Source organism: Microcaecilia unicolor, chromosome 12 (genome assembly GCF_901765095.1).
Source record: "Microcaecilia unicolor chromosome 12, aMicUni1.1, whole genome shotgun sequence".
Taxonomy (NCBI): domain Eukaryota; kingdom Metazoa; phylum Chordata; class Amphibia; order Gymnophiona; family Siphonopidae; genus Microcaecilia; species Microcaecilia unicolor.
This window is the reverse complement of record NC_044042.1, coordinates 35,890,487-35,908,958: the sequence shown is the minus strand read 5'-3', so window position 1 is coordinate 35,908,958 and position 18,472 is coordinate 35,890,487. Positions and strand designations below refer to the sequence as shown.

Here is an 18,472-nt window from a genome sequence, read left to right as displayed (position 1 = left end):
GCATGGCACAACTGATGCTGCTGTTGTTCAGCTCCAAAGCGTGTTAAGACAGACAGGGCCAGTGCTAGGTACTCTGGTGCCCCCCTGTAAGCTCTCAACGGGCTCTACCCCCTTTCATTCCAATATCTCCTTTCGCTCTTCTCCCTCCCTCATTCTCTTACCAACCCCCTTTTTCCAAGCTGATTATTTCTTCCACTTCTCCCCCCCTCGTTCTGGCATCTCCTCTCTTTCATCCCTTACTCCCCCCCCCCCCCTCATCCGGCGTCTCCCTCACTTGCCCGGTCTAACTTAAAAATGTTTTTTTTCTAAGCAGAGGGCTTCCATCACTGGAGCGATTCAAGCATGATGCCTTTGGCCTCCTCGGCACTCTCCCTCTGCTGCTGCGGTCCGCCCCACCTCTGGCGTAACTTCCTTTTTCCACCTGGATAGACCGCAGCAGCAACACAGTGCCAAGGAGGCCAAAGGCAACATGTTTGAATCACTCCCCTACCAGAAACCCTCTGTTTAGAAAAAAAAAAACATTTTAAAGTTAGACCAGGCAGGTGAGGGAGACGCCAGACGGGAGTAGAGAGCAGACAAAGATATGCCGGCCCAGTGCTTGCCGTTTGTTGGCGCTCTTCCCTTGCCATGCATGCCCTGCTTACTGCATTCCACCACCCTGAATACAGACAAGCATTGATATGCTTTTGCTGCTTGGCAAAATTGTTAGCTGATTCTTTTGACTCTGTTGTATTGGATTGTTCAGCTCCAGAGTATGTGCTTTACCTTTGTTGGCTGAGTTATTATAATTGACTCCTGAGGCAGGTGCATTGCGCACCGAAACACAGACTGCTTTGAGTCCTTTTTTGACTGTTTTTTTATAAACCACTGGTTTGGAGCATCATTGGCCTACCCCATTCTTTTCTTTTTATTTCGGTGTAGCACCTAACTGCTTATATGCCTAGTTACACTAGTATTCTCTAAAGAAAAGTTGGCATCTATTTTCCTTTATAGATTAGATGCCCTCTGGGTGCCTGAATATAAGTGAAATATTATAGAATTACCCCATATATTAGGGATGTGCATTTGATAGTGTGCCTTACAAAAATTAGCACATGCAAAATCGATTTACTCTGTGCTAACCTTTGAATCAAATTTTTTTAAGAACAGCACAGAGGGCTTTCAAGGGTAGGACAATTGTGCTTTATTAGTGACCCCACACGGGCCGTGTTTTGGCATAAGACACCTGTCTCAGGGGTCAATTCCACCAATCAAAATTTCAAATCAGTGAAAAGGAGCAGAACAAGATTTTTTTTATTTATTTTTTATTTATTGCATTTGTATCCCACATTTTCCCACCTATTTGCAGGCTCAATGTGGCTTACAGAGTTTTGTTATGACATAGTCATTACTGGATGTCAGTTACAAGTAGCAATGTACAAAGATTGGGTAAGAGAAGAGAGAAGGAAGGTGTTAAGCCAGATAGTTTAGAAGATGGACTTTAGTAACTGGATGGGTTGATGAAGTTGTTTTGTAAGGCTATGGGTTCTCTTTGTAGGCCTTGTTGAAGAGATGTGTCTTCAGAGATTTGCAAAAGTTAGTTATTTCGTCAATGGTTTTCAGGGCTGTAGGCAATGCATTCCACAATTGCGTGCTTGTGTAAGAGAAGGTGGTGGAGTGTATCAGTTTGTATTTCAGTCCTTTACAGCTGTGGAAATGCAGATTGAGAAATTTGCGGGCTGATCTTATGGCGTTTCTGGAAGGCAAGTCCACGAGGTTTAGCATGTAGATTGGGGCGTCTGAATGAATGATTTTGTGTACAATCGTGCAGATCTTGAATGCAATGCGTTCCTTGAGTGGGAGCCAGTGAAGTTTCTCTCTTAGGGGTTTTGCACTTTCATATTTAGTTTTTCCATATATGAGTCTGGCTGCTGTATTTTAGGCTGTTTGGAGTTTTTTGATAGTCTGTTCTTTGCAGCCAGCGTATAATGCGTTGCAGTAGTCCAGATGACTTATTACCATTGACTGTACCAGGGTACGGAAGATGTGCCTCGGGAAGAAAGGTTTTACTCTTTTGAGTTTCCACATGGAGTGGAACATCTTTTTCGTCTTATTCTTCACGTGGGTATCGAGTGTGAGGTTTCAATCGATGGTAACTTCGAGAATTTTTAGGTTTTGTGAGATAGATAGAGAACAGTATGGTGTATTTATGGTGGAGTAGTTGTTTGTGTTGTGTTGTGAGGCGAGTACAAGACATTGTGTTTTTTCTGTGTTGAGTTTTAGCTGGAATGCATCCGCCCAGGAGTGCATGATTTGGAGGCTTTGGTTGATTTCGTTGGTAATTTCGTTTAGATCATCTTTGAACGGGATATAAATCGTGACATCGTCTGCATATATGCAAGGGTTAAGGTTTTGATCGGCTAGAAGTTTGGCTAAAGGTATCATCATTAGGTTGAAGAGAGTTGGTGAGAGGGGGGATCCTTGGGGAACTCCACATTCAGGTATCTATGGGGGTGATGTTTCCACGTTCGTTGTTACTTGGTATGATCTGGTGGTCAGGAATCCTTTGAGCCATTGGAGAACTGTACCTCCTTCTCAGAAGTATTCTAGTATATGTAATAGTATTTCATGATTAACTCATGTCGAAGGCGCTGGACATGTCTAATTGCAGTAGGAGTATGTTGTTACCAGTTGCAATTGCTTGTTTGAATGAGTTCATTGCGGACACTAGTACAGTTTCGGTGCTGTGATTTGATCGAAATCCTGATTGAGACTCATGTAGAATTGAGTGTTTAGTTAGGTATTCAGTAAGTTGTTTTGTCACTATGCCCTCCATGAGTTTGGTTATGAGCGGAATAGATGCTACTGGTCGATAATTGGTTAGGTCCATTGTGCTTTTCTTGGCATCTTTTGGCAGCGGAGTGAGTAGGATGTTTCCTTTATCTGTGGGAAAGAGACCATTTTGAAGTCTCTGGTTTACATGGTTCGTGAGGTCTTTTTTGAATTGTTTAGGGGCAGATCTCATTAGGCTAGTAGGGCAGATGTCTAATTTGCATTGTGACTTGGCGTATTTTCCGAGCCATTGTGAGATTTCATCTGACGATATCATGTCAGAGTTGGTCCATGATCGATCTGCTGGGCATTCCCCAGGTTTTGGGTCTAAACATTCAAGGATGCTTGTGTACTCAATGATGTTGGTAGGTATCATGCGTCGGAGCTTTATAATTTTTTCGTTGAAGTATTTCATTACGCTGGTTGCAGATGGGGTATCTATGTTGTTAGAGGTAACCGGTGTAGTGTTTAGGAGTTTGTTTACGAGTGAGAAGAGTTTATGTGTATCCTTGTAATTTGGTCCTATTATGGTTTTGTAGTATGTTCTTTTATTAGTTTGTCTGATATTGTATTTGTATTTTGGCGTGATCTCATTCTGCTCCTATCCACTGGTTTGAAATTTCTCAGTTTGTTTCAGTAGAGTGGATCATCGTTGTGCTCTGCTACCACATATGTATCCTGTGTTTATCACCTATGCACTTAGGGTTAGTTGGTGGAATTGACCCCTGAGGCAGGCGTCTCTTACGCTGAAACACGGCCCATGTCGGGTCACTAATAAAGCACACTTGTCCCACTCTTGAAAGCCCTTTGTGCTGTTTTTTTTTTTTATGGATTGCTTGTGTTGTGTACTTTGACCCTCTACGTTGTATGCTGTAACCTTTGAATCAACACATCTTCAGTCAATTTGGGCCTGTTAAAGAGTTCTAATGATTATTAAAAATTTTTATTAAACAAATGTGTGAAATGAACTGAAAAAAAATGTGAAAATAGGGGGGGAAAAAGGCCAGTTGAACCAAAAAAGGAGCAAAACATTTTGCTTTTTGCACATCTCTAACAAATAGATTCCAGTCTATACTGGAAGGATTACATTGGTAGATATACATACAAAGTAATTCAGGAATTGTACAATGAACCACGTACACATAGGGCTTGACTGAAAATAGATTTTCTTTAATTTTGTTCCTGTGGGAAATTATAATTCGGGCCCAAAATGAAGAACTGTGCCCTGCACCATAAATCGAGTTTCATACATAGAGTAAAAATTCTCATTATATAAAATATTGAGATGAATGTAAAATATGAATACTCAGGAGTGCTTAACAAGGTCTGCCAAGCTGGCTCAGTTTTGAGAGTATCGTCCATGAATATTCATCAGAGGTATTTGCATATTTTCTAAGAAAAAGATGTAAACTATGGCAGCATTTTCAGCATTCACCCTTGAATGTATAGCTCTGCTGAAAATTCACATAACTTGACATGGAAATCATCTGTTTGAAGTTATATGTTGGTTGTTCTGCTGCTGGAAACCCTCTGTCTTTGAGGATGATTTGTGCTACTTGGTTGCCTGGTGAAGGCAGATTTGGTGGTGGGGGAGGGGGTTGGGATTTGTTATACTGCCTTTCTGTCGTTACAAAGTGATTTACATATTATATAATTTTTCAGCCCTGGAGAACTGGACTTAAGAATCTCAACATATATGTGCACTAGGCAAACTGGGTCACATTTAGTCCACATTAGAGACATGGTGTAGAGTGGAGAAGTCACCTAATGGTTACTGCAGTGAGCTAAGATGCTGGAGACATGAGTTCAATTCCCATCACAGCTCCTTGTGACCATGGGCAAAAGTCACTTAATCCCCCCCCCCCCCCAAAAAAAAAAAACAAATCACAAGATGACCAAGTGAATAAAAGTTTATTCCTCAATGACAAAAATAGGATGTGCTGGTACAAATGACCCAACACAGGCCGTGTTTCGGCTGTCCTCAGGGGTCCTGTAAACAATGCAGCTAGCGCTTGGAGGAGGTTCTTATCTAAAAGCAAGCAGGATGCGTTTTAAGCAAAATCACAAGGAGGGTTGCATCTTAGTCCCTGAGGAAGGCTCCACAGCTGAAACATGGCCCATGTTTGGTCATATGTACCAACGCTTCCTGTTTTTAACATTGGAGAATAAACCTTTATTCACTTGATCATCTTGTGACTTGTTTTTTTGGATCTTCTTGGTTTGGTTTCCTTTGTGGAAGAGTTGGTCTTCTTTCTCTTCCAAGTCACTTGACCCTCCATTGTCCCAGCCCACCACAGAGAGAGAAAGTACCTGCATGCACTTTGTACATCTTGTAGCACTATAGAAATAATCAGTAGCAGTGGTGGGATAGAAGATGGGTTCAGCCTGTTAGAGTTGAAACAGAAAAGGCTCTAAATTACATAGTAACATAGTAGATGACGGCAGAAAAAGACCTGCACGGTTCATCCAGTCTGCCCAACAAGATAACTCATATGTGCCACATTTTGTGTATACCTTACCTTGATTTGTACCTGTCTTTTTCAGGGCACAGACCGTATAAGTCTGCCCAGCACTATCCCCGCGTCCCAACCACCAGTCTCGCCTCCCACCACCGCCTCTGGTACAGATCGTATAAGTCTGCCCAGCACTATTCCCGCCTCCCACTACCGGCTCTTGCCACCCAATCTTGGCTAAGCTCCTGAGGATCCATTCCTTCCTCTACACTCAAGTCATTCACAGATTTCCTCATTTCTGACCTGCGTTTGAATACAGACATTTATACCATTGTTGAAACTGTATCATCCACATTTTATTCTGAACCATCTGGCAAAAATCCAGATGAGAAGAAATAAAATGGTCCAAATAGCCTGTTGTTACTTTTCACCTGTGATCTTTGCACCTGTCTCCCAGAGGTAAAGTACGCTTGTGTGTAGAGGTTGACCAAATTTCAGTTTTTGTTTCAGTTACAGCACTGAAACCAGCCCAAAATCCTTTTTCTGCCTGGTTTTGGTTTTGGCCGAAAGGTTATTCTAAATGGCAGATGACGTTTAATGTGAGCAAGTGGAAAGTGATGCATGTGGGAAAGAGGAACCCGAATTGTAGCTACGACATGCAAGGTTCCACGTTAGGAGTCACAGACCAAGAAAGGGATCTAGGTGTCGTCGTTGATGATAAGTTGAAACCTGCTGCTCAGTGTGCTGCTGCGGCTAAGAAAGCAAATAGAATGTTAGGTATTATTAGGAAAGGAATGGAAACAAAAAGGAGGATGTTATAATGCCTGTGTATCGCTCCATGGTGCGACCGCACCTCGAATATTGTGTTCAATTCTAGTCGCTGTAGCTCAAAAAAGATATAGTGGAATTAGAAAAGGTGCAGAGAAGGGCGACAAAAATGATAGGGGGGATGGGATGACTTCCCTATGAGGAAAGGCTAAAGCAGCTAGGGCTCTTCAGCTTGGAGAAAAGGCGGCTGAGAGGAGATATGATAGAGGTCTATAAAATATTGAGTGGAGTTGAACGGGTAGATGTGAAGCGTCTGTTTACGCTTTCCAAAAATACTAGGACTAGGGAGCATGCGATGAAGCTACAATGTAGTAAATTTAAAACGAATCAGAGAAAAGGTTTCTTCACTCAACGTGTAATTAAACTCTGGAATTTGTTGCCAGAGAATGTGGTAAAGGCAGTTAGCTTAGCAGGGTTTAAAAAAGGTTTGGATGGCTTCCTAAAGGCAAAGTCCATAGACCATTATTAAATGGACTTGGGGAAAATCCACTATTTCTTGGATAAGCACTATTTCTTGTATAAAATGTTCTGTACCTTTTTGGGATCTTACCAGGTATTTGTGACCTGGATTGGCCACTGTTGGAAACAGGATACTGAGCTTGATGGACCTTTTGGTCTTTCCCAGTATGGCAGTACTTATGGACGTATGTAAGATAATAGTTTTAAGTTTCAAGTTGAAGTAAAACTTATTATACCTTTCATCAGTGAGCCACCTGAGTAATGTTCATATAAATATATACAAAATTAAAACATCAGTAAAAGATATAATCATAGATGAAATGCATTATAGAAAGGACAGAAAAGGAAAGAATTGCATTCACTCTGTTATATGTCCAGGCTAGCCCCCCCCCCCCCCCCCCCCCCCCCGTCTCCTGTCTTTCATAGCCTCTAGAAATGATGTACTTAACAGGAATAACACTTAGAAAAAAGGTAAGAGAAGCTCTGATCCTAGAGTTGGAAGGCTGCAGCTGAAGATCAAGTGGTAATGAATTCCAAAGAGGAGGGCCTGGAGCACTAAAAATAGAGCTATGTACATTGTCAAGATGAATATGCCTTAAAGAAGGAACTATCAAAAGAATTTGCTGTGTGGACCAAAAAGTCCCGGAAGGAAAATAAGGGAGCAGTCCATCACAGTCAACCTTTTTTTTTTTTTTTTTTTTAAATGCTTACTGCTGTGGGCTGAATTAGTTCCTGATATGCAGGCCTAATCCAAAATCCACAACTTTTGCAGCCACTGAAAGTTATCTGAGTCCAAATAATATAAGAACATAAGAATAGCCATATTGCCTCAGACCAATGGTTCACCTAGCCCAGTATCCTGCTTCCCACAGTGGCCAATCCAGGTCACAAATAATTGGCAGAAACCCAACCAGTAGCAACTTTCTGTGCTACTAATCCTGGGGCAAGCAGTGGCTTCCTCCATGTGCATCTCAATAACAGACTATGGAGTTTTCCTCCAGGAACTTGTCCAAGTCTTTTTTTAAACCCAGTCACGCTAACCGCTGTTACCATAGCCTCCGGCAGCAAGTTCCAGAACTTAACTATTCTTTGACTGAAAAAGTACTTCCTCCTATTTGTTTTAAAAGTATTTCCATGTAATTTCAAAGCTGGTACCCGGATAACAGTCTAGGCAAATTAGGACTGGGTCTGCTGCTGTCCTACCTACCTGGATAGTTATTTGGGCATCGGTACTGAATATAGGTGGTGCCTGGATAACTTCTAGATCTGCCCTGACTCCACCACTGGATAGTGTCATGGCCGTCAGGTCAGATATTCAGCTGCAGTATCGGAGCTGAATATTCACCCTGACATGTACAAGTAGCTGCAAAAGCAGATAGAGAGCACAGGAGGCTCCCATGCAGCGGCGTACCAAGGGCGGGGCGGTCCGCCCTGGGTGCACGCCGCTGGAGGGGTGCAGAGAGCAGCAGCGTGCCTGTTGGTTCTGCTGGTTCCCTGCTCTCTCTCTACCCTGGAACAGGTTACTTCCTGTTCCGGGGCAGAGGGAGCAGGAAGCCAGCGGAGCCGAGAGCCGCGCGGCTGCTCCTAGCAGCCAAGAATGCACCCCGGGGGGGGGGGGGGGGGGAAGGGTGTTGATGTGCCGGGAGGGGGTCATTGCGCTAGGGGGAGTGTCATTGCACCAGGGGGGGTGTCGTGCTGTACCCGGGGGGGGGGGGGGTGCAGCTGATCTAGGATCGTCACTGCTCCCATGTGCTGTGTTTGCATGGTAAAGAGCTTGTTTGGAACACAAACACATTGAAGCCGATATTCAGTCCAGAGGAGTTAGCTCTGCTATTTATGCGGGACTGTCTGGCTGCTAAAGTTAGGGGCCCTTTTACTAAGGCATGTAGGTGCCTACGCGCGTACAATGCACGTCAAATTAGAACTGCCACCTGGCTACCACGTACCCTGGACAGTAATTCTAATTTTTACGCGCTTCCAATATGCGCGGCAGAAAATATTTTTTATCTTCTACTGTGTGGCGCTAACCGTGTGGTAATAAGCAGTGTATGTGCGCTGACAATTACCGCCCGGTTAATGTGCGAGACCTTACCACTAAGTCAATGGGTGGCGATAAGGTCTCAGGTCCAAAATGGACGCACACCAATTTTTATTTTGCTGCATGTCCATTTTGAGACAAAAAAGGCTTTTTTTTGCAGGTGCGCTGAAAAATGGTCCCGCGCGCGTCCAATACATATTTTTACACCAGCATAGGCCATTTTTCAATGTGCTTTAGTAAAAGGGCCTCTTAGCTGGTCAGCCAATGAATATTGGTGTTAACTGGCTATCATAGCAGGTGACCAGACTAGCCACTAAGCGTTAATATTCAGCCAAGATAGCTGGCTATCTTGCGCCGAATATTAGCGCTTAACCAACTTAAGGCTATTTAACCAGCCAGAAGTCATTGCTGTCCGTTTAAATAGTGCTGAATATCAAGCAGATTCTCTCTAGGCAGCTCCATCCTTTCCACCCGTTTCGTTGCAACTTCAGCAGTCAAGACCCCAGGAGACTGAGAGGGGCCAGAAACATCTAAACACAAAGGGGCCCTTTTACTAACCCGTGTTAAACATTAATGCGTGCTTATCGCAGGTTAAAATGTACCACCGTGGGGCGAGCTCAGACATCCCGTGGTAGTTTTGGAATCAGTGTGTACTACAAAATAGAATGTATTTTTTAGCACTGGGGGTGGGGTGGGGTGGAGAGTGGGTGTGGCTGTGGCTGTGTAATTGGTTAGTGTATGGGCATTGCCTCATGCTAATTGATTAGCGCTGAACTAGTGTATGAGACCGTACCACCTACAAAATAGGTGGCAGACAGGGCTCATGCACTAATGAGCATGTGCCAATGAGGAAATTAGCATTTGGCCGTTATCATAAAATAGAAAAATCTGTCTTTTACCAGTAGCACTCAAAGTGGCCACAGTGCATGGGAAAGACCTGCGCTGGGGCTACCACAAGCCACTTTTTAGCACTGCTTGAAAAGGACCCCTTAAGTTGATACCGGGGAAGAGCATAAAGCTGAAGATTCACCTATGGCACTCGATAGCTTTGCACAACCCTGGCCTTTTAAAATGAATTTTCCCAAACTGGGGAGCAGAACTGAAGAGAAGAGGTACTGTGTTTGGAGAAACTCCACCAACAAATTCTCAATTAAAAAAAAAAAGAAAAGAAAAGAAAAGTAGGACACCCATCCGGCAATCTGGGGATGATGTAGACATGTAAAGTTGTGAAAACCTCTACAAACCATATTTCATGCTGGACTTTATATTCATGGAAGTTCCTGGCTTTCTTGTTAAAATTCCACAGGCTATTCTCAGAGTGAAAACAGTTCGAGCCTCTCTTGTTTTAGAATAAAAGTTCCCCTCAAGAACCTGTACACTACTTGCGGAGTTTCCATGGTGTTAAGCCTCCTTATCTTCCATTACATCAGCCTTTCTGAGAAATGCTTTGCTGTGCCTCAGATAAGAACACTTTTGTAAACCAGATAAACACAGTCCTTTCATAGAAAGAAGCAGACTTGGACTGAAAGGCCAGCGTTCATGTCCACTTTGGCGTCTGATTCAAAGGATTCACATGGCTAATTTGCAATCAGCCATTGGAGATGTATTTACTAAAAAAAAGCCTGCACCCTCTTCTCACACTGTCTGATTCCAACTTTTCCAGTGGATAAAGCTGTAACTGAATGAATCCCTATGTATTTCTTTTATTTATTAAATGGTACATAATTTAGTTCCTATAATTAACACATATAATTATGTTTCTCTACAGTTGTAAAATGTTATAGTGTATGGACTATTAAATTATATTGTTTGTATGAATGTAAAATATATTAAATCCAAGAAGACAGGAGGAGCCTCCACGGAAAGTCAAAGCAAAACAGCAAAAGTAGAGGCTGACAAATGCGCAAACCGATAGGGAGATAATCTCAAAAAACAGTTTATTCAGAATATTCTTGTCACATGGTGTTTGCTGATCGGTTGGCTGTTCCTTTGTTCTCTCTGTGGATTAACTTGCATACATAAAGGAATTCAAGCCTATCAGCTTCTTCTCAGAGAAAGTTGATTGTGACCCCTGAGGCAGGCGCTTTGGCGCCGAAACACGGACCGTGTCGGGTCCTTGATATGAATATTCTGAATAAACTATTTTTTGAGATTATCTCCCTATTGGTTTGCGCATTTGTCAGCCTCTACTTTTGCTGTTTTGCTTTGACTTTTGACTTTTGCATATCTTACTATGGCTGTGGGAGCAATTCTTAAAAATAGTGATTTTTGTTTTTTTTTTTTGGAGACCTAAAAGTGAATTTTTAGAGTGTCCTCTCTGTGAAGTTTTCCTTTGAAAATCTGGGGTCAGCTGGCACCATAGGTACTTATGTACTGTGTACTTTGCACCGTATTTAAGCTAGGGGAAAAAAATAACACATATCTATGATACTTTTAAAAGCAGTGTACCTTCCCTGATCAAAACAGCAAGTACAAAATATTTGGGCCGTTTTAATATATGTAGTCTTTGAAAATGTATGTAAACTATACACATTAAAAACACTGACAGGCTATTTCAACATTATCCCAGTGTGGGAAACAACACCTTTTTGTCCCTACTGCATTAAGAGGCCCTTTTACTAAGACGGGTAGGCATGTGTATATGTCCTATGCACCTCAGCTTTGAACTACCGCCTGGCCCGGGTGGTAATTTAATTTTTCACGCATGTCCAGTAAGCATACTGAACAAAATAAACAGCACCACGGGCCTTTAAAAATGGAACACAGTTCTTTAATGAATGAGCCTTGACAAAAAGACCCGACACGGGCCGTGTTTCGGTGACTAGCACCTGCGTCAGGGGTCACAGTGATGACGTGGAAAACTTGGGGAATAACTCGAATATATTCCTCTACAATATATTATTCCTTACCCCACGTCTCATTTGTAAAAGCTACAAAGCACCAAGGCACTTTCACTTTCTGGATCCAAATGGGGTAAGGAATAATATATTGTAGAGGAATATATTCGAGTTATTCCCCAAGTTTTCCACGTCATCACTGTGACCCCTGACGCAGGTGCTAGTCACCGAAACACAGCCCGTGTCGGGTCTTTTTGTCAAGGCTCATTCATTAAAGAACTGTGTTCCATTTTTAAAGGCCCGTGGTGCTGTTTTTTTTGTTTGGACTTTAGTTTGTACTTCGTTCCCTCTCTTTTGTTATACCCAGTAAGCATACTGGAAATTTTCCAGCGCACAGCTCTAGCCGGGCAGTAATCAGCATTGTATGTGCATAGACCATTACTGCCTGGTTAACGTGTGAGACTTTACTGCTAGGTCAATAGGTAAGGTCTCAGACCCCAAATTTTTATTTTGCCGCACGCCTATTTTCATCCAAAAAAAAGGCCTTTTTTGCAAGCACGCTGAAAAATGGACTTATGTGCGTCCAATACACGTGTCTACACCAGTGCAGGCCATTTTTCGGCGCACCTTAGTAAAAAGACCCCTAACAGTTTTTCATTTCCATCTCACTGATATGTCAGTGCATCTGTACTGTCTATAAGCGAAAGGGGACAGGATTTGATATACTGCCTTTCTGTGGTTATAATCAAAGTCGTTTACCTGAGTATATCTTGCTGTTGTGTTTCTCTGTAAATTACTTGGTTTTATGTACAGAGGTATATATCTCACTACGGTGCTTATTTAAAATCGCTATTTGGGTTTCATACATGCATATATGACAGTGTGGTTCTTGTCTCACCTAGGCAGTCACCAAGCGTATGCGTGGAACGTGAATAACTTCTCAAAATATAAAAAGCAAAGAGTGGAGCTGATGCTGATAGGCGATTTTCAAATAATGGAAGAAAAACATCTCAAAAAGTTTGCTGAACTTAAACAATTCTTCCAACAACGTGCTGTGCAGACGAATCATTCATTACTGGTCAATAGACCCCCAAAGCCCAAATCAAAGCATTCTTTTGTCCAATTAAATAGTACTTCTTCATTGCATATTTTTATATTCAATTTCGTGTTTCAATTTTTAAATTTTGATTTGCCTCAGTAACAAAAATATGGGAAACCTCACTTTGTACACGTATAATCGTCAAGATAACACACAATGTGAGCTTTGGTCAGTATGAGATAGACACCTAAAAATGGAAATAAACGGGGGAAAGACCTTGGAAAGCTGTAGCCACCAGCTCCGAGGCTGGAAAAAATCACAATCTGAATCTTTCTAACCACAGTTCTTCACTTTAATCATTGGTCATAAAAACCCCCGATCCAACCTTGGTGTATATTTGCGATTTTTAAAAAAATTTTCGTGTTGCTTTTGTGTGAAAAATACCTTTGTACACCAAACGCTCTCCACCACAAAGTTAAAGTTGTCACATATAATGTGAACTTAGCTTGACTTGGCTACATTCGACAGCTACCCCCTTCACCCAAGTGTAAAAGAAAATACCTTGGCTGGCAGGGATCCTGAAGCCCCCGTCTGCTGAAGAGTCCTCTTCAGAGCCCCCCCCCCAAAAAAAAACTGTCTCAAACCCAGTGCAGTCAGTGGCTTACTTCCAGCTTCCAATTCCAATGGCCCCCTATGAACTGAGCATGTAAAGAGGCAATGCCATCAGCTGAAAGTGCACCATTGGCTACCCCGAATTTGAGACAGTTTTTAGGAGGATTTCGGAGAACATTCTTCAGCCAGCGGGACTTCAGGATCCTCACCAGCTACATTGACCATTAATGCTGCTGTTGGGTGGGCTTGAACTGAAACTTTGTGGACCCCTACCTACCTAAATCTATCTGTGGCTATGCCACCGATATAGATACCTCTTCACTTTCTGTGAAGTCTCTAGATCTGATGAATGTGGTCAGATAGGATAGTACATTGTACATCTGTCTTTGTAATAAGCAGTGAGCACAGGGCCGGTTTTACACATGGTGGGGCCCAGGGCAGAAATTAAGGAGGGGGCCCCTGAGCCCCTGAGCCCAATCTCCCCACCTGCATTGTTACTACTTGGCCTGGGCATCTCTTCCCCTTTCCCCACGACAGTCTGTCTCCCTCCCTTCCCCTCACCTTGCGGTCTTTTTAAAATTTTTATTTTTCTTCTCAGAGGGGCCCCTGTGCGGCAGCCATCCTCACAAGCTGCCTCCGGCTGTCCTGAAGCTTTCTCTCTCTGCTGCAGTTCACCCAGGCGGAAACAGGAAATTGCATCAGAGGGGGCAGATCGTGGCAGAGAGAGAAAACTTTGGGGGGCAGCCGCAAGCAGTTTGTGAGAATGGCTGCTGCACCAGGGCCCCTCTGAGAAAGGAAATAAATTTTTAAAGAAGATCCGGAAGAGAGGAGGAGATGGATTATGATGGGGAGAAGGGGTACCTGGACTATGGGGCCCCCAGAGCCTTGGGGCCCAGGGCAGCTGCCCTGTTTGCCCTCCACTAACACCGGCCCTGAGTGGGTAGATTCAATCAGTAATTTACAAGAATATTAAACATACATCATTTATATTTGATCCTGATACTGTAGCTACCTTTAATTTCCAACAGAGAGGAAAAGTAGTTGCAACAGGGGAACAAAAGCTAGGAGAGGAGGGAGAGGCAGGCTGAAAAGTAAAGACAGATCAGTGGAAAATCTTTTTTTTTTTTCTTTCCTGTACTGCATTATAAATAAAACAAGGGAGATAGCATCTTTTAGGGTCAGTAAAGTGAGATCTGAAGGTCACTGCAAACCCCTGAAAATTAACATCTTAGAAAAAAAAAGATGCAAATGTGGATAACTTTTCTGGATGAGTGTAAACTCCTATGGGCCCATGCCCGATTTCTGTACACAATATAATTGAGTATCGACCTAATTAGTGGCAGTAATTGGGTGCTACCAACCAATTACTGGCATTCATTGGCAATAATTTGGATTAATATGCGCATCTTGCCAAGCGCTATTCTATAAAGATGCGTACGTAAATCTTTCAGTGTACAAATGAAAAAGGGAGCATGGGTGAGTCAGGGGTGTTCACTAAAAATGCACGCAGTATTATAGAATTTAGGGGATCTGTGCCTATGCTGCTTTCAATTCCTAACCTGTCACCTGCTCGTAACCTTTATCTTGTCTTCCTCTCTTCAATAGTCCCTCTTCCCTTTGTGCCCTCCTGTCTGTCCTTCCCTTATCCCTTATTTGTCCTGTCTGTCTGTCCTGATTTAGATTGTAAGCTCTTTTGAGAAGGGACTGTCTTCATGTTCAATTGTGAAGCGCTGCGTACGACTGCTAGCGCTATAGAAATGATTTGTAGTAGTAGTAATTTACGCATGAGGATTTATACCAGGTTTCAGTAGATGTAAATGTGTGTGGATCTCGGTGCTATGAAATGGTGCCCAACTTAGAGCGCCATTTATAGAATAACACTCAGTGCTCATTTTTTTCAGTGCCCAAATTTTGTCACCATTTACAGAATCTTGTCGTATGGTGGCAATTTTATAAGTGGGTGCCCCCAATGAGGTACCCAAATTTTGTTCAGTGAGAGCCTATTCTGTAAAAGCATCTGAGCACAGACAATACAGTAAAATCTTCTGCCTAGTGTGCGGCGGCAGCCAAAAAAGCAAACAGGATGATAAGACTTATTAGGAAAGGGATGCAAAATAAGACCAAGAATATTATAATGCCTCTGTATCGTTCCTTGGTGCAACCTCACCTTGAGTATTGCGTTCAATTCTGGTCAAAAAAGATATAGTGGAATTAGACAAGGTTCAAAGAAGAGTGACCAAAATTATAAAGAGGATGGAACTTCTCCCATTTGAGGAAAGGCTAAAGAGGTTAGGGTTCTTCAGCTTGGAAAAGAGACGGCTAAATGGGGATATGGTTGAGGTCTATAAAACCCCAAGTGGTGTAGAATAGGTAAAAGTGAATCAATTTTTCACTCTTTCAAAAAGTACAAAGACCAGGGGGCACTCACTGAAATTACATGGAAATACTTTTAAAACAAATAGGAGGAAATATTTTTTCACTCAAAGAATAGTTAAGCTCTGGAATTCGTTGCCAGAGGATGTGGTAACCGCGGTTAGCATATTTGGGTTTAAAAAAGGTTTGGACAAGTCCCTGGAGGAAAAGTCCATAGTCTGCTATTGAGATAGACATGGAGAAGCCACTGTTTGCCCCGGGATTGGTATCGTGGATTGTTGCTACTAATTGGGTTTCTGCCAGGTACTTGTGACCTGAATCGGCCACTGTTGGGAATAGGATACTGGGCTAGATGGACCATTGGTCTGACCCAGTATGGCTATTCTTATGTTCTTATCCTCTGGCTGTAGGTCATGCTGGCTTAGTCTGAGCTCTCCCTCTTGCCTCGTTATCAGTCTGCATTTAGTTTTGCAGAATTACAGCAGAATTCACAGTCGTTCCCTATGGAGAGCCTCACATAGGCTCCTAATGATGAATTTTATTTTTGGAATTTATGTCACCATGGCAACAAAGCATTCTGAACCATCGGAATTCCAGTTGCACTCCCGGTGAGGCTGATTGCTGTCCTTAAGGAGGTCAGGATATCGGGAGAAAATGAAATGCAGCAGATGAGGTAGCAACTGGAAGAAGCAGTAGAAGGGGTGTTTGGTCTCAGATTAATACAGATTTTCCCACTAGAAACTAGCTCCTCTGCCTCGCCTGTCCCCCAGTGTTTGGTAATGGATCTCCCCCCCCCCCCCCCCCCCAACCAGCTACCTTTCACCCACAAAACTCCAACTGGAGCAACATGGTTCTTATTGTGGTAGATGCATGGAATGACTTCTGAACGGAGACAGTGAAAGCAAAATCAGTAGCAGAAGTAATGAAGACCTGGAATTAAAAAAAAGGATTTTTAATTGTGAAGAAGTGGAGGAAAGCCAGAAAGCAACTGTAGTCTCTGGTGTTGTAAAAGCAAGCAAAGTCAGACTTGCATTCCTTGTCTACTTGTATGCCATTATATCTTGACGTAGCATCCAAAAGAAACCTCCAGACTTGAACATATGAGTAAGGAGATTTTTTTTTTTGGACCATCAGAGAATATAGTCACTGAAACAATTTTAGGTAAAGCTAGGACAGCATCCTATTTCATAATATTCTGATTTTTCTAATTTTATAATAATTTTGTCACAAAATGTCCATAAGGGGCTCTTTTACTAAAGGGTGGAAGAGGTAGCACGGGCTTGGTGTGCAGCAAATCGAGTCTACCAATAGCTTACCCAGGAGCCTGGCTGTAGTCCCATCTTTGCCATGCGCCACTTCTGGTGCTAGAAAATATATTTTTATTTTATATAATAACTGGAATACACACCTAATTTTGGCATGTACATTTGTACCATGTTTCAGTTGGTGCAAGTGGCCACGCCTATATTTAAGTGTGAATCCCAGGCGTAAGTTCTAGTCTGTACACTGCACCTAAATTTAATCACAGCTTATAAAATAGTGCTATTTTTGTCGCTGATTTTTTAGGCACTATTCCTCGGATTTCTGTGCGGAAATCAACGCATGTCCATAACAATAACTTAATTAGTTAATAAGCTAATCAGTGCTGTTAATTGGATGTCTACAAGCAATTATCAGCACTAATTGGCATTAATTCAGATTTAAGCGTACAACTTGCTAAGAACCCCTTTTACCAAGCTGCGGAAAAAGGGAGCATGCGCTGGTGTCAGCATGTGTTTTTGACGTGCGCCGAGGCCCCCTTTTACTACAGTGGGTAAAAGGCTAGGTCTATCTTTTTGGCAGAAAATGGCCATGCGGCAAGTAAAGCACTTGCCAAACGACCATTTTGTGGGGGGGGGGGGCCCTTACCCCCACTCATTGAGGTGGTGGTAAGGGCTCCCGTGCTAACCAAGCAGTAACCGGGCAGCTCACGGCACTGCCTGATTACCGCTGGGTACACACTGGTGCTATTTTTGTAGCGCCGGATATGACGGTGCGCTGGGGGTGGGAAGTATTGCCTGGCTGTTATGGTAGCCCGACAGTACTTCCTGTTTAGCGAGCAGTAAGCCTATGTAAAAGGGGCCCTAAGTGTATTCTGTAACGTGGTGTGACTAAATTCTAAGTTGCATAGTTGAAAAAGGGGCATGGCCATGGGTGGGGCATGGGCATTTCTACAGTCTATGCGCATTATTACAGAATACAACTGCTCTACGCCTAATTTAGGCATTGGGATTTACACCAAGTAAAATAAGGCCTAAATGGATGTGACTATATTTGGTTGCATGGAAAGCCCTCGGTGTATTCTATAAAGCACATAGAACTTTGAGCTGATTTTATAAAAATTAGGCTTACATTAGAGAATACACCTAGGCATTTTTCTTTTCCGCATGGATTTTTCAGGCTCCATAGCTAGAATCTAGCTCTTTATATAGAATCTAGCCCTGGCATGCAAGTTGGGCGTGGATCCACTGCTATTCTATAATACTATGCCTAAATTCAGTACACAATCTGCCCAGCACATATGCAGAAGAGTGTTTAACTGGTTAATTGTCATTTATATGTATATGTGCACACCTATGCATGTACATGTTTATATTCAGTATTCTGGTGCCAATAAGTTATTATGAACATTGTCAAATTACCTCCCAATGGAATTTCCATATGCCGCGCATCAGGGTAAATGGGTGGGTTGAAGCCTCCCTGCAGGAAAAACTATGCCCCAGAACCTGCTGCCCTAGGCAACTGCCTGGTCCCTGAAGTGGGACCTGAATCCTAGTGTCTGTGGCTTGTAAACTGCTTCTTTAACTACTAAGCTACTCTTTATCCAACATGGTGGCTTCTGTGTCCATAAGTTTATTGATTAGACAGTGAGTATCTGCAGCATTTCCAAATGGTTTTTCTGTTCCCCTCTCTGTTCCGTCCTTGGAGTTGTGCCAGTTTTCCACTGATCCTCAAGTGTTGCATCATTATGTTGTTTGGTTAT

The 18,472-nt window shown here is 42.7% G+C and overlaps 1 protein-coding gene across 4 annotated transcripts in view; it reads left to right on the top strand.

Moving 5' to 3' along the window:
* The window catches only part of GRAMD1B (GRAM domain containing 1B), a 348,426-nt gene that overhangs the window by 63,341 nt on the left and 266,613 nt on the right, over window positions 1-18,472 (top strand). Inside the window, exon 3 of one of the 4 annotated variants that reach the window (XM_030221474.1) lies at window positions 12,329-12,480. The exons of the other annotated variants lie outside the window; for them this stretch is intronic. Coding sequence (XP_030077334.1) covers window positions 12,329-12,362 — 34 coding nt within the window. The 3' untranslated portion in view covers window positions 12,363-12,480. Of the gene's footprint in view, window positions 1-12,328; window positions 12,481-18,472 lie in introns of those variants that run through there. 4 annotated transcript variants of the gene reach the window in all.